The sequence below is a fragment of the Triturus cristatus genome, chromosome 1_1 (assembly GCF_964204655.1).
Source record: "Triturus cristatus chromosome 1_1, aTriCri1.1, whole genome shotgun sequence".
Taxonomy (NCBI): Eukaryota; Metazoa; Chordata; class Amphibia; order Caudata; family Salamandridae; genus Triturus; species Triturus cristatus.
In genome coordinates this window covers 1,223,136,151-1,223,152,822 of record NC_140579.1, presented here as the reverse complement: position 1 = coordinate 1,223,152,822, position 16,672 = coordinate 1,223,136,151, and the positions used below count along the sequence as shown (strand labels likewise).

The 16,672-nt window shown below is 50.3% G+C and overlaps 1 protein-coding gene across 1 annotated transcript in view; it reads right to left on the bottom strand.

The window, feature by feature from the left end:
• The window catches only part of LOC146871863 (uncharacterized), a 30,155-nt gene that overhangs the window by 2,139 nt on the left and 11,344 nt on the right, over positions 1 to 16,672 (bottom strand). Inside the window, exon 3 of the mRNA XM_085649163.1 lies at positions 1,134 to 1,404. Coding sequence (XP_085505289.1) covers positions 1,134 to 1,404 — 271 coding nt within the window. The remainder of the gene's footprint in view (positions 1 to 1,133; positions 1,405 to 16,672) is intronic.

Genomic DNA, 16,672 nt, shown 5'->3' with positions numbered 1-16,672 from the left:
GCAACACACACTAGGATGTACTCATGTCCTGATGGGCAAGGCCACAATGGGGTGCATGGTGCACACTTGAACGTAACGCAGGCTCACTCATAGCAAGTTCAATGCCATGGCACTGGGATACCCTGTAAGTCAGTCAACACTATCTCCTGTCACAGGGGCAGGGCATCCAGACAACAACAATATGCACTGACTCACAATCCTAGCTCAGGGGCAAATCTGACTCTGCAGAAGACCGGCGCACTTGCCCATCCCACGCAAACAACATATCCAGGACCCAGAAGACCACCACATCATGAAAATCAGACATAAGAGTCTCAGCAAACACGAATCCATGTACATTAACACATCACAGTCTGCCATGCATATAACCCAGCTGCATGAGGGACAGAGTTGCATACACCATTGTGCGCTGTCAGATGCTCACACACCTATATGTCACACAGGTCTTGTCTCCCACAGTCACATTGCAGATGTCATGCTGACCCTCGGAATCATGGACACCCCAGTTGTACGTAGCAACAAGCCACACCCTAATGACACAGAGGCACACCTGAGGGCACATGTCACGAAGCACAACCTGCAATTTCACACACAGGAGTGGGATTACAGAGTGTTTCTGAATGCCCTTGAGGGGGCAGGACTGGGCAGGACCAAGTGACACAGTGTTTTGCCCCGGACAGAAGTCAGGTGGCTAAGCAATTGTGGCATACTTGCCATACCTACTCCTGATGCCCAAAAATTAGAGTACCCTGTTGCATGGTTTTGTATTGAATACCCCAGAAACATGTTGCGAGTCAGACCAGCAATTGGTACACATCTCAAGGGCACACACAGTTCACATGTCAGATCTCAGGCATTGTGTAAACAATTAACCCACCCATGACACACACAACAGTCACGGGAACTGATGCTGACTGGTACCTGATACATAGCTGACTGCAGGGACACAGTGCCCTAGTGACAATCCAAAGACTGTAGGGGCCACATCTGTGGAACAGATGAGGAGGGTGCATCACACAGATGAGGGACCTGATTTGGGGGACTACAAGACCTACGTAATGTGGAAGTGTGACCCGGACAAAAGACTGCTATTTGCATGTCAGACATAGTACACAGATCATGCATGGACTTACCCTCTTCCTGCTGCTGTCTGGCCTTCAGCTGCCTATCCAGGTCCGGGAAGACCACCGCCAGTATCCGGAGCATGTGGGGAGTCAGGATCCGGTGTCCGCCCCTCCTGCGTGGAGGTGACGGCTTCAGCTGGACTCTAGCTATTCTACGGGTCCAGCCCCGAAGGTCCTGCCACCTCTTCTGGCAGTTGTGGATCCGGCACTTGTAGACGCCCACAGAACGAACAGCCCGGGCGATGGTCAGCCAGATCTCCTGCTTCTGGTGGGCATCAACCTGTGAGGAGGACAAAGTGAAAAGTACATTAACACACATGCCCCAGATTTGTGCAGCACACAATTAGATATACATGTCATCATCACAAAGGGAAAATAATTACACAGGTAGTGCAACCCTGGGGAATGAAAATTCACATGCATGTCTGACATGTTAACAATGCATGGATAGTTTAAGCTGGCAAAAATACACTTTAGCAGCAGGAAAAATATTCAGTGCATGTCCCTACACACTTTGGGGGATGAAAGTAGTCAGTGATAATGCTTGCCACTGCTGTACACACTGCTAGTCAGACAACATGCTTAATTAGGAAGGCAGTGGACAGCACACTCACCTGCTCCCCTGGTGTCCCATAGAGCTTTCTGTACTCTGGAAGGAGCCCGTCCAGCAGGGCCTGGTTCTCCTCCTCAGTGAAGGCTGGGGCCCTCTCCAGTGTACGTGCCATAGCAGGAGCCAGAGGATGCATAGACAGCAGCAGTGGTAGCAGGGATGTGGTCCAGTAGCATGTATTGCAGGCATGTGAGCTCCCTGGGGTCCAGCCAGCCTTGTATCTGTGCTACAGAGGCAGACTGTGCCATGTGTCCAAAGTGATAGGTCCAACACGGTTGCATTCTATGAATCTGGCCAATCCATTTAAAAGTACGACTCGTACACGCCTTCCGCATCGTTCAAATCTTCCCCTTCATGGAACACTTGAAATTGCAACATTGTTGTAGGCATCCAACTGAATTTCCAGTGCACAACTCGTACAAGTTTTGAATCCGCATCCATCTCCATGCCAGTCCTGAGCCAATGGGTGCGCCCGGCTCGTTCAACTGATTGTACAACGCGTATTTTGAATGTACACATGCACCCGTCTCCATACGATTTAATGACAAGGCGTACGCACGGCTTGGTCATGATCCGTACAATGCGTACGCATTGTCACCCGCGTCGGACCTCATTGCATTCAATGACAAGGCGTACACATGGCTCGGACATGACCCATGCAATGCGTACGCATTGTTACCCGCGTCGGACATCATTGCATTCAATGACAAGGCGTACGCATGGCTCGGACATGACCCGTGCAATGCGTACGCATTGTCACCCGCGTCGGACCCCATTGCATTCAATGGCAAGGCGTACGCACGGCTCGGACATGACCCGTGCAATGAGTACGCGTTGTCACCCGTGTCGGACCTCATTGAATTTAATGACAAGGCGTATGCACGGCTCAGACATGACCCGTGCAATGCATACGCATTGTCACCCGCGTCGGACCTCATTACATTCAATGACAAGGCGTACGCACGGCTCGGACATGACCCGTGCAATGCGTACGCATTGTCACCCGTGTTGGACCGCATTAGTGTGACTATTAGACGGATGCAACACACATACTGGCCATGGACACCTGCACACACCTGCCACACTATAGCATTGGCCACACAGTGTCCCATGGCATGTGAGGCTGGATTCCCTGGATGTTTGAGGGGGCCACAGCAGTTTTTTTGTCTGGCACTTGGTGCAGCCACTCCCAGGCTGTCATCTTGTAGTACATGGGGGGGGGGGGAAGAGTCCTTTGTGTGTTGTGCACATTAGCACGTGATGTGCAATTGGACAGTAATTGGCATGAGTGAAGGCCACAGTGTCAGGTTGAATATGTTTGGGGCATGTCACATACACCCTGAGTCCTGGGGGTGATGGCATGTACGTCACAGTGAGCCGTGTAGCCCCAATAATGATGTGCACCCACAGTCTGTCTGCATGTTGTGTCTCAGATGTGTCTGATCACATGTTACCAATGGGTGACAGTCTCCACATCCATGTGGTATATGCATCAACCTTGATGGGGTGTGTGTCTAGGAGACGTACATGTAGGGCTGGCATGGACAACAGTGGCCACTACCTGTGGGACTTACGCTTGCCTTGTGGTGTGTACGTGCTACGCCATGTCCATTGCTGTGTTGATGTGGCAATACAGGGAGCCTGGGTTTCTGCATGGCAAAGATTTGTGATGCCTGGGAGACATGAGTCCTCATTAGTAACTGGGGTGGGTTTTTTGAACGTTGCAGCAGCACATAGGTTGGGTGACACAGCCAGATGATTAGCCTATTGCACTACATGGGACTCATGTGGACATGTGGAATTGAGATGTGAGGTGGTGGTCTTGTAGATGACATATGTGTCCATGACCAACAGCACACACCTCAGTACATTGTGTAATGTCATGAACTAGCATGTGAGAGTGATCGTGGTCATGGCCACATGGGGGGGGATGTACTGAGAATCTTCCTTTGTGCATCTCTGTACTGCAGAGCACCAGCTGTGCATCGTCTGTTCCCAGACCTTGCAACCATGCAGGAACGCAACAGCATCAGACGGTACCGCTTCACCAGGCCACTGATTGAGGAGTTGGCGGAGCAGTTGGCGCCACATCTGCTACCTGGCCGGACATACCCTACAGCACTGACCCCAGAGGTGAAGGTGATGGCAGCCCTGCACTTCTATGCTACTGGTACATTCCAGTACACTGTGGCTACTGCTGGTGGGATGTCGCAAACGATGTTTAGTTGGGGGCTACGCGATGTCTTGGAGGGGATGTTGCAATTCCTCGACCTGTATATCAAGTTCCCGAGCCAAGATGAACTCCCTGAAATTAAGGATGCCTTTTATACACCGGGGAGGATGCCAAACGTCATTGGATCCATTGACAGGACACATGTTGCCCTGATACCACCACAGGCAAATGAGCAGGCATACCCTAACAGGAAGCACTACAATTTGATCAATGCTCTGGTGGTCTGTCTTGCTGACATGTTGATCACACGTGTGTGCACGGTTCCGTGGTTTGGCGCACAATGCCTACATAATGAGGAGTAGTCACATTGCAACGCTGATGTCACAGATGCCAGCTCAGCATGCCTGGCTTGTCGGTGTGTACTGACTGTTTCTCATAGTGTGTGTTTGTCATTGTTGTATTCCACACTCCTACCAAACTCATCTACTTGTTCATTTTTGTGTGTGTAGGTGACTCCGGATACCCCAACATGCCGTGGTTGCTGGCACCCCTCAGGAACCCTGTGACACCAGCCGAGCTGCGCTACAATGAGGCACATGGTCGGAGCAGGAGGGTGATTAAGCGGACATTCGGCCTCCTGAAAAGCCGCTTTCGCTGCCTGGACAAGACCGGAGGGGCCCTCCCATATGAGCCTGCAAAGGTGTGCAAAATAATACTGGTCTGCTGCATGCTACACAACATGGCGGTGCGGAAGGAGGTGCCTCTCATCCTAGATGAGGATGACGACGACCAACGTCCAGCACCAGTGGAGGATCCCGGCCTGGGCCAAGATGCCAGTGATGATGAAGAGGATGGTGACATCCGCTCCCAGCTCATCAACAACTTCTTCACCTGAATGCGAGTTTCCAGGGTTGTTATGTGAATGTATGGAGGTAGCCTGGAATGTGTTGTGCCAGCTCTATTGCTGTCTGAGTGTGTCTGTGTGCCACTTGACTGGATGCGTGCTGTGATGTGTCCATTCAGGTGGTGTGTACTCCATAATAGGGTAGTACTGCTAACTAGTGTTTGTGTAGGTGTTTTGCAACATGTTTTGTGCATGTGTATTGCATTTCTCTCCTGTTCGTCTGTGCTTTTGACTGTATCTTGTCTGTCCTTCCCAGGGTCCTTTGCCTGTTGTGTGGTCAACACTGACCCCCAACACCCAGAAGCCAACACCAGTGTGGAAGTTGGGAATTCACATCCCTGGACTTCCATTCTCCAAAACATTGTGAGCGTGTGTCCACTGTTACGTAGAATTACCATGCAACTATTGTGGCATAAACGTGTTGCCGGTGTGTATTGAACCTGTGCTTTGCTATGTGCGTTGTCTGTCTTCCCACATCTGAGGGATATCTGCTTACCTCACCTGTGGACTTGTTACCACTGACTGTGCTTGGTGTTGTGTCTGTGCATGCCAATGTGTTTCAGGTCAACATCATTGTGTGTAATGAGTCACATGGCCATGATGAGTATGTTTTGTGTTGCCATAGTGGTGTGTCTCCCTCACATGTGTCACATCCCCATGACTGTCCTTACGTTGGTAACATTGTTGCAGTATTTGGCATGCACTTTGTTGTGTAGCAGATCGACTTCGCCCTGAACATGACAAGTTTGAATCACAACAGAGGCAAGTATGGTGTACTGGTGAGTTTATTTACAAACATGTGTGAGTGAGGAGCACAGGATGTTGGGTACCGTACAGTGGTTTGGGAATCCAAAGTTCACATTTGAGTTGGACGTGCTGGTAGATGAAATGTCCAGAGTAAAGTCCACAGTCATCTGATACATTGGCCCAATATGAACCCTCCATGTCATGTGGGCGAGTTGTGTGCGATTGGACAAGGTGAACGGGTTGCGCACAAAGAACATTGTCCAGAACAGGTTTAGAGGCCCTGGGGGATGTGCTGGGACATCTGCCTCTCACATGTCCTTCTTCGGACGACCCCTCTTCTTCCGGGGGGAGGGGATCCTCAAGTGCAGGCCTCTGCGGTGCAGGGGACTCTCCGCCAGAGTCCTCCTCCCTCCCTGTGGCGCTGGCAGATGGTGTTGCGACAGATGTTTTGGGCACACAGGGGGGTGGGGACAGGTTGGTGTTGATCTGGCGGAGGCATTGTAGTATGTCCCGATGCACCACAGTAAGAGCATCCCACTTTGCCTCCATGCGGGCATAGTGGGCGACCTGCTCCTGTTTTATGTCCTTGAGGATCCCCACTACCTGGCCAAATCCTCCGGTGCTATCCTGGTACGCATCTATGATGCGTGCAAGTTGGGGGTCATCATGCAATCCAGACCCCTCTGCAAGGCGTGCCCTGTGCCTCCTACCCCTCCCAGAACCCCTCTCCACATGGGCAGGACCAGCGGCAGTACGCACATGTGACCCTGGGACCCCTTGGCTGGTGTTGCTGGTGGTGTTGGCTGTAGCTTCCGGGGGGTCCTGTGTCCATGTGCTGTGGGTGTTGATTGTCCTTGGTCTGTCCGTGTTGGCGGGGGTGCCCTGTCGGTGTCCAGATGGAGGCGTGGGTACAGGGGGGACAGATGTTGCTGCTGCCGCATGATGGCTCACACCGGAGGGGCCAGGTTGGTTGTCGTCATCCGAAGAGGACAGTGAGAGAGTCAGACCAGAGAGCTCAGTGTCCAACAGGGACTGGGTATCCTCGTCATTTGTCAGTGGGTGCCCAGCACGACCAGTGTTTTGAAGAGACACACAATGTGATTTATGTTTCTACATGCATCGTTGGTTCACAAACATCACATTTTCTACTTTTATAACAGATTCCTGCCTGTACACTGCTTTTTCCCAGCTTGTCAAGGACAGAGTTTGATCTTGTCGTTGGCCATTTGCCAGCATGGCCTTGTGCTCCCCACAACAGAGCCCAGTGTCAGACATCTTGTCGGTCCCTTCCCACTCCCTGTGAGGAGAGAATGGTTCAGGTTGATCTTGCTGGGCCATGTGGGTGGGTGTAGGTTGTCTGTGACTGCGAGTCCCATCATACTCTTGGCTACACCCCCCTTCCCAGCATGCCCTTGCTTCCTCCCTCTTGACTGCTTCCCTGTGAGGGGGTGTGACAGCAATGGCAAGATGGCCGACTGTGGAATCCTGGTGTTTGTTTGGCTAGCAGTCCCATCATGTCCTTGTGCTCCCCACAACAGAGCCCAGTGTCAGACATCTTGTCAGTCCCTTCCCACTCCCTGTGAGGAGAGTATGGTTCAGGTTGATCTTGCTGGGCCATGTGGGTGGGTGTAGGTTGTCTGTGACTGCGAGTACCATCATACTCTTGAGTACACCCCCCTTCCCAGCATGCCCTTGCTTCCTCCCTCTTGACTTTGCTTCCCTGTGAGGGGGTGTGATAGCAATGGCAAGATGGCTGACAGTGAAATCCTGGTGTTTGTTTGGCTACAAGTCCCAAGTGAGCCCCTGTGCTTCACACAGCAGCAGCCAGTACAGGGGATCTTTTGCTGATATTTCAATGAGGTGTGTGTCAAAGCATTGTACCCGGTGAGTTGTGTTGAGTTTGTGTTGGGGGGGGGGGGGGGTGTCTCCCCATGTTGATTACTATGGTCAGGGCTGTCAGTCCTCCTTCCCATCATGACACGTGCTTCCATTGTAGGGCATGCAAGTTGTCTTTCAGGATGTCAGTCAGTGGTGTCCTGCTTCTGATTTGCGCACATGCCCCAGCAGGGCCTTGTGCTCCCCACAGCAGGACCCAGTGTCAGCCATCTTGTCAGTCATTTTCCACTCCGTGATGTGGGCATGTTTCAGAGAGGTCTTGATGGGCCAATCAGGAGGGGGAGCATTATCTGTGACTACAGGCCCCATCATGCTTTTGGCTACACTCACTTCACCTGAATCACCACTATTCCTTCCTGACAGTCAGCTGTACTGTGAGGTGGTGTGTTTGTGGTGGAACACTGTCTTGCTGGATGTATTTGGCTTAGTGCCAGTGGCTTGCTCTATTTGTTTGTAGGTTGGTGCATGTCATGACACAGTCCCCAGTCACTATGAGATGGCAGGTATTGTGTTTGTGTGACTGGCATACACATCTTGGATTGATTATCTATTGGTTAGTGTAGGTTTGCTTGGGGTGCATGGTTTCACTGTCCCCTTGCCACACAATCTTGGGTTTGTTGTTTGTGTACTCACCAGTCTCTGGGATGTCTGTTAGGCCATGGACGCTCTCTGGTGGTAGGATGTCCCGCACCTTCTCCTCCCAGGTCCTGAAGTAGACTGGTTTGGCAGGAGGGCCACCGCCGGTGCGCTGACTCAAGGCGTGATCTTTCTCGATGAGTTTCTTGACCCTCCTGCGCACGTCATACCACCAGTTCTGGATATCGTCCTTTGTGCGCAACGTTGGTGCTTGTGCGTTCACCTTGTCCACAATCCTCGCCCACATCTTGGTTTTCTGTCAGATGGGGGTCCTTTGAACCAATGTCCCAAACAAATGTGGCTCTACTCTGATGATCTCGTCTACCAGCACTTCTAACTCACTATCTGTGAACTTTGGATTCTTCTTTGTGTGTGTGAGGGTGCAAGTGATGTTGGATTGGTGTTGGTTTTGCTGTGTGTATGTGTGAGTGCTTTTGTATGAGGTGCTGATGGTGTGTGAGTTGTGTGATGGGTGAGTTGTGAGTGTGTCTGTGGTTGCTGTGTACTGGTGTTTGCTGCTGGCTGTGTCTCCTGTTTGCAAGGGATGATGGTAGTGATTGTAGTCCTTTATATGGTTGTAGTTGTGGGTGTGTCTTTGTCCCATTAATTTGTGTTGGGTATTTATTGGCTTAGTCATGGTTTGTTTGGTCCTTTGTGTTTTTTTCCCTTTGTGTTTTGTAGGCATGTAGGAGACGTTCATGTGACGGAAACGGACGCTGCTGTTGTCTTGTGTAGGCTTCTCCGCCTCGTTCATGCTGCCTGTCTTCTGTGTTTGGTAGGCGTCGTTCGCGGCGGTCTCTATTGCTTGTGTGCCGGGTTGTCTGTGCGTGTCGGTCGTGCGGCTTGGTCTCCGTGCGAGTCGGTCTGGTTTTACACGCATTGCATCGTACTGCGCTAAACGTACATCGTGGGTACGGGTCGGTCGGGTTGATTCCAGGTTCGTGACGGTCTGTGAAAATTGCGTCGGTTTTCTGGCCGGATCACTATTTTCCCTCCGGCTCGGTCGTACAGCTTGTATTCCGTACGTGTCGGTTGTAATTCTCTCGTGTTGCATCGTACTGCACGGGTCGTACGCGCTGGTCCATGTCAGTCGGTATTCGGTCCGTGTCGGTCTGTTCGTTTTGCGGCCGGAATCGGAATGTTGGTTTTTGTAGATGCGTAAGTGTCACGGGGTAAACGGGACAGACGGAACCAGATCGGAAGGTGATTGTCGTTCTTGTCCACAGGGATGGGACGGGCCCTTTAAGGACGATCTGGACCCGTCGGAGGTGGAGTTCGCCCCCGTGACATCAGCCTTCGCCAGCCTATCCCACGCATCGGCGGTGAAGAAAAGGGTGGATGTGGAAGACGCCGGCGCGAAAGCCTTGGAGTGAAGACGGTGAAGCGGAGAGAGAGAGAGAGAGAGAATCAGAGAGAAGAAGTGGTTGTCGGCCAGAGGAGGTATCGACTGGCAAAGAGCGTTGTGGGAGCCCTGTGGAGGGAGAGCCAGGAGGCCAACGACAACACTCATCGCCCAGCTACGCTTCAGGAGAAGCGTGGCTAAAACCGGTACGGAGGAAACTCCGGGGACAGCTATACACCACGGGAGGGAACGGGTAGCTGCAAGCGGGTGGTCACGTTGTGTTGCGGTGACCTTAACTCTCCGTATTGGCTGAGGTACGAGGGTTGGCGTCTTTCCTACATCTTTTGGATTACACATGGTGACGGCCGGTGCATTTTTGCAATACCCACACTCCCCTTCCCCTTAACGGTAATTAGACCGGAGGACACTCGACTAAATTCCGTTCTCATCTTTCTTTTTGGGCTGAGTCTGAAGACCTAGACGAAGAGCCTGGGACTCTGGGGAGAAGAGGAACATCGGAGCCGTTACGCACGATCATCCCTTCATCGTATTCATCATGGTGTTTTCTACCTGCCCTTACACCTGTAATTAAAGGACGTAAATGCAGTAGTCCTTGAGTCCGCTTTCTTGCTCAGGCCTACCCTCCTTGAATGCCCTGCAAGGCTACAAGTGGCAAGCCAGATAGGAGCTGCCATCCGCAACAAGATGGAAGCCTTGATTAACCAAATGAGGGAAGGCCAATCAAAGCTCGAGTGGGCTATGGAAAAGACGTCCAATCAAGCGGAACAGGATCGAGCGATGTTCACCTCAGCTATACAAACCCACTCAGACAACTTGGCTACACTGGCCGAGGGCTAGGCCCAGTTGATAGCCGCCTTGGGGCAAACCTGGACTGCCGCTCCCCCGAGAGCCGTCGTCCCGCTTCAGAAATACGTCCCTGTTGATGACACGCTGTTCTTTTTTCTGAACTTTGAACGGGCGGCGAGGGCCAGTGCGTGGCCCGGTGAGCGATGGCCCTTTTACCTGGCCCCCCTTCTGTCAGGAGAAGCCCAAGCAGCATATCAGCTGGCTAATAGAGAGGGGACTGCCACGTATGGCCATGTGAAGCAATTCATCCTAGATAGACTGGGGGTAGACGATGAAAGCCACCGCCTGAGATTCCGACAGGAAAGAGGGTTACCGGGCGATACCCCAAAAACACTATTCTTTAAGATTAAGGACGCAACCAACAGGTGTCTGAAGCCCCTGGAGTCAACTATGGATGACGTCATGAACAAGGTATATCTTGAGCAGTTTCTCGAAGCCTTGCCTTATGGAACCCAGCGATGGCTTCGACAACATGCGGGGCTGTCCTTGGAGCACGCCATTGAAATGGCCAACTCTTATGCCAGAGCCCAATCCCGTACCTTTCCTAAGGAACTCGAGAGACCGATTAAGGGCACACTTCCCCCCCCGGATAAAAAGGTTGTAAAGCCACCCTTTGAGCCCCCTCCTCGAATACGCTATAACAAACCCGAGACCGCAGTCGCCCAGGGATCGCAGTGTTATGACTGTGGCGAGTGGGGACACATAGCCAGATACAGTCGAAAGTGGAAAGAGAAAGGGGAAGAACCACCCATGGAAGTAGGCTACATGCCCCGAGCCCTCATGTATGCCCAAGAGACTGGACCCACGTTTTATGTAAGTCTGACATTGGATGGTAGCCAAGTAAAAGCACTATTGGATTCAGGCTGTCGCCATTCCGTTGTCAGGAAAAACCTCATTTCTCCCTCCTCTATCCTACCAGGGCGCACCGTAGGAATAAGGTGTGTACATGGGGATGTCACGGACTACCCGGTAGCCAGAGTCATCATTAAGACCCAAAGAGGGGGAGGGAACCGGTGTGAGTTAGGGGTCCTCCCTGAGTTGCCTGAACCTCTTATAATAGGTGCTGATAACCCCTGGTTCTCCACCCTTATGCTAGAGTCCCTGCATAAAAACAACGGGGCGGCCAAAGCTTTTTCAGGCCTCTTAGCGTCAGAGCCTTGGGCCACCAATACCCGTTTCAGGACCCCCCAACTGAACGATGCTGGCCTTGCCCAGGCCTGGCAGAACGCCCAGGACAACAAAACCAACCCCCACCGCATCTACCCTGGTTTTATAGAGAAAAAGGGACTCTTGTATAGGCTGGGGAGCGAGAAGACCCGTCCCCAGCTAATTGTACCCACTGATTTCAGAGACCAGGTTATGTTTTATGCGCACGCACATATCTTGGCAGGACACTCAGGGGCCGAGAAAACCACTGAATCCATCATCCAGAATTTCTTTTGGCCAGGTATATACGCTCAGGTGAGGAAGTATTGCCAAGAGTGTGAAATCTGCCTAAAGCGAAATCTCTACACACCCCCTAAAGTCCCGTTGATTCCCATGTCCATTATAGGGAAACCATTCGATCGGGTGGGAGTGGACATCGTAGGCCCTCTTCCTAAGTCTTCCCGGGGATATCAATATGTCATGGTTGTGGTGGACTACGCCACCAGTTATCCAGAGGCATTTTCCTTAAGGGCTGCCACTTCAGCTGTAATAGCCCAACGCTTGGTTGAACTGTTCTCTCGCATGGGGTTTCCGCGGGACCTGGTCACAGACCAGGGGATCCCATTTGTGTCCCGTCTAATTAAACAAGTGTGTAGACTCCTGCACGTTAAACACCTTTGTACCTCGGTTTATCATCCCCAAACCGACGGGTTAGTGGAGCGTTATAACGGCTCCCTAAAGTTGACCCTAAAGAAGCTCCTAACGGGGGATGGAAAACAATGGGACCAGCTGCTTCCCCTGGCTTTGTTTGTTCTACGAAGCCAGGTGCAGAGCAGTTTCGGGTCCTCCCCGTTCGAGCTTCTTTTTGGGAGGAAGCCCCGCACCCTACTTGAGATCACAAGGGACAGTTGGGAAAGGGAAGGGGCACTAGACTCCCAAGAACTTTTGGACTATACCCACCACCTCAAAACTAGGCTGCACAAGCTAAGGACCCTCTCTCACGAGGCCCTAGAGAAAGCACAACAAAAACAGAAGACTTTATGATAGGGGGAAGAAGTGGAGGGAGCTGGATGTGGGTGATTGGGCACTCATTCTCTTGCCCTCTTCGACGCACAAGCTCAGGAAGGAATGGCAAGGCCCTCATTCTATTGCCCTCTTCGACGCACAAGCTCAGGAAGGAATGGCAAGGCCCCTATCCTATTCAGCGAAAGATAGGGAGGACCACCTATGTGTTACAACTCTCCCCATCCCGGACCCAAACATACCACATTAACATGAAGAAGTGGTTGGGACCACCCCCCGTTCGTCTCATGCGGTGGCCACGCTTGCCCCAGTACTCCACACCATAGGGGATACCTTCATCAGATCTGGCAGAAAAAAGGAAGAAAGAGGCACTAGCCGTCCTTCTTGACTACAGAGCGGTATTCTCTGATCAACCAGGTAGAACCTCCTGGAAACCCACTTCATACCCACCGAAAAAGGCGTCGTAGTAAAACAGAGACCATACCAAGTCCCGGAAGCACACCGCCTCACCCTTAAAAAGGAAGTAGAGCAGATGCTAGCAGCAGGCATCATCGTCCCCTCTAAGAGCAACTGGTCCTCCCCGGTGGTTCTTGTCCAGAAACCCGATGGTACCACAAGGTTCTGCATTGACTTTCGCGCAGTTAACAGGGTCTCCAAACAAGACGGATACCCGTTACCCAGAGTGGACGAGCTGATTGAACGCCTTGGTGAGGCTCGGTATATAACAACCATCGACCTCACCAAGTGATACTGGCAAGTCCCCTCCACCCCCCAGACCAGGAAATAAATGCTTTTTCAACCCCTGACAGTCTCTTTCATTTTACCGTTCTCGCTTTTGGTCTGCATGGGGCGCCAGCGACCTTTCAGCGTCTCATGGACACTCTCCTGGCACCCCATCTGCGGTACGCTTCAGCGTATTTAGACGATATTGTCATCTTCAGCCCCACTTGGGACACCCACATGCAACACCTTAACATGATCCTACGGTCCCTACAGGACGCAGGTTTGCATATTAATGCAAAAAAAAAAAAAAAAAAAATCAAGGTTCGCCTTCACCCAAGTCAAATACCTGGGGTACGTTCTAGGTGAGGGCCGTATATTCCCCCAACAAGAAAAAGTACGGGCCATCCACTCAAAGACTTTCCCTGCCACAAGAAGAGACCTGAGGGCGTTCCTGGGGTTGGTGGGGTACTACCGTCGCTTTATTCCCCATTTTGCCAGTGTATCTGCCCCGCTAAGTGATCTCCTGAGAAAAACGGCTTCCTCGTCCCACCTAAGACAACCATTCCCCCTGGCCCGTTCCGCCTTCCAGACCCTCAAAACAGCCTGAACGACGACACCAGTCTTGATAACCCCGGATTTCAAAAAGCCCTTCTTTCTACAAACTGATGCCTCAGGGGTCGGCTTAGGAGCCGTCTTGTCCCAGCTAGACTCTGAGAATAGGGAAAGGCCCATCCTCTACTTGAGTCACAAATTGTTCCTCAGGGAAACCGCATACCCCACCGTTGAAAAGGAGTGTTTGCCAGTGAAATGGGGAATCGACAAACTATGGTATTATCTAGAGGGCCGTCGATTCACCCTTTATACCGACCATGCCCCCTTATCTTGGCTGCAACAGAACGAGAGAGAGGTTGTCGTCCAGAGGAGGTATCGACTGGCAAAGAGCGTTGTGGGAGCCCTGTGGGGGGAGAGCCAGGAGGCCAACGACAACACTCATCGCCCAGCCACGCTTCAGGAGAAGCGTGGCTAAAACAGGTACGGAGGAAACTCCGGGTACTGCTACACACCACGGGAGGGAACGGGTAGCTGCAAGCGGGTGGTCACGTTGTGTTGCGGTGACCTTAACTCTCCGTATTGGCTGGGGTACAATGGTTGCCGTCTTTCCTACATCTTTTGGTTTACACATGGTGACGGCCGGTGCATTTTTGCAATAACCACACTCCCCTTCCCCTTAACGGTAATTAGACCGGAGGACACTCAACTAAATTCCGTTCTCATCTTTCTTTTTGGGCTGAGTCTGATGACCTAGACGAAGAGCCTGGGACTCTGGGGAGAAGAGGAACGTCTGAGCCGTTACGCACGATCATCCCTTCATCGTACTCATCATGGTGTTTTCTGCCTGCCCTTACACCTATAATTAAAGGACGTAAACGCAGTAGTCCTTGAGTCCGCTTTCTTGCTCAGGCCTACCCTCCTTATATGCCCTGCAAGGCTACAGTAAGTCTATAGCTCACGTGTATTAATTCCGATACACTCTGTCAGAAAGATATGTGGGCTTCCATAGAATTGAATTAAATTTGCATTTGTAAAGCGCGTAGCTACCCCAAAGGGTTTCCCGGCGCCGGCCAGATAGGAGAGCTGAGAAAACTAGCAAGAAGAACTAAGAGTTGAAGAGCCAAGTCTTCAAACTTTTATGGAATAAGCCGTAGACGGATTCCTCATGAAGTGAGAGTTCCACAAGGTTGGTCCTAAATAAGAAAAAGGACCGTCCACGCATGTGGGAGGGTTTGAATTTAGGGACAGAGAACCTCATCTGATGGGTAAATCGAAGAAGACGTGGGGGTTGGTAACGCTGAGCTAATTTTTATAAATGTTTGGGGGACACTCCAGTTTTGATTTTAACATGTAGCAGAGGGCCTTACATTTTATACGGTTCTCTACCTTCAGCCAATGTAGGCTCCGGAGGAGGCTGGGAACTGATGAGGATTTAGGCACCTGACTTAATAGTCTAGCAGCCGCATTCTGCACGACTTGAAGTAATTGGATTATACCTTTATTGGAGCCCAGGTTCCATTGAGCCTATGACTTTAAAAGACTCCTACTCTGCCTCATAGGTATGGGTGAGGCGGGGTGTCGTGGAAACGTATCACAGCAGGCCCACAGTGCTTCGACCTATCTTTTCGTCATCCGCCCTGGCCCTATAGCCAGTTCAAACATGCAAGGAGGAGCAGTATTTAAATTAACATAACTCAGCTCGCTATGTTTAGTTATTTATCTTATAAAGCACAAATTCCAAACAATCAGGTTTCAGAGCACTGTGCAATCACAACCATATATTGACTGTGGTAGCAGATGAACAAACAGTTGTGCCATATATAAAATATTTGTGTTTATACAGAGGATATGGAATGCCAGTCGTTACTTCGCAGTTCGTTGGATTGAGAGTCATTACATTGTCGTCATTACATTGGGAGCATATTTATAAACACACACACACACGTATTTTTGCATCAATTTTTCTATCTATTTAAACACATGACAATGAAATGCAGTACATATTTTTTTTTTTTTATATATATATATATATATATATATATATATATATATATATATATATGTCTTTACACGGATGAAAACTGAGAGTTCCCAGAAATAATCCAGCGGCACACCCAGGACAGAACAATAAAATGTATTGTTTTAAATGAACAGAACTACGCGTTTCGGCGAAGCTTTTGTCAAAACGCGTAGTTCTGTTCGTTTAAAACAATAAAAAAATGTATTGTTCTGTCCTGGGTGTGGCGCTGGATTATTTCTGGGAACTCAGTTTTCATCCGTGTAAAGACATAACAAGCGGAGTTGCGACTGTGGCTGGCACCGGCGTCGATAGGAAGGAGAGCGGGGATATCGCAACGACTTTTTGAAACGAATATATATATATATATATATATATATATATATATATATATATATATATACACACACACACACATACACAGAGCATTCGTCAATTTCTCCAAGAAAAAAGAATGCACGAACTCCTCTTCGTCGGTAAGAACTTTTTTATTTTCAAAGTATTAGAATCTCCCTTTATCTGTCATGACGCGTTTCGGCCAGAAAACGGCCTTGATATATATCAGTGAAAAAACCATAGGTTTCACACATGTTATAGTTAGCTGGACATTTTACTGATAAAAAACCAATGAAATTCCCCCGTTATAGTTAGTGCAGGCAACTATAACTCACGCGACCGCAATCCTCTGCTGATGCTAATACTGTATTTAGACACTTATTTGCCCATGTCTTCTTCGATTAAATTTTAGCTATACATATATTACAAATATTTTTTTTTCATAAAGACACACATGTCATCAGCAGATGATTGCGGTCGCGTGAGTTATAGTTGCCTGCACTAACTATAACGGGGGAATTTCATTGGTTTTTTATCAGTAAAATGTCCAGCTAACTATAACATGTGTGAAACCTA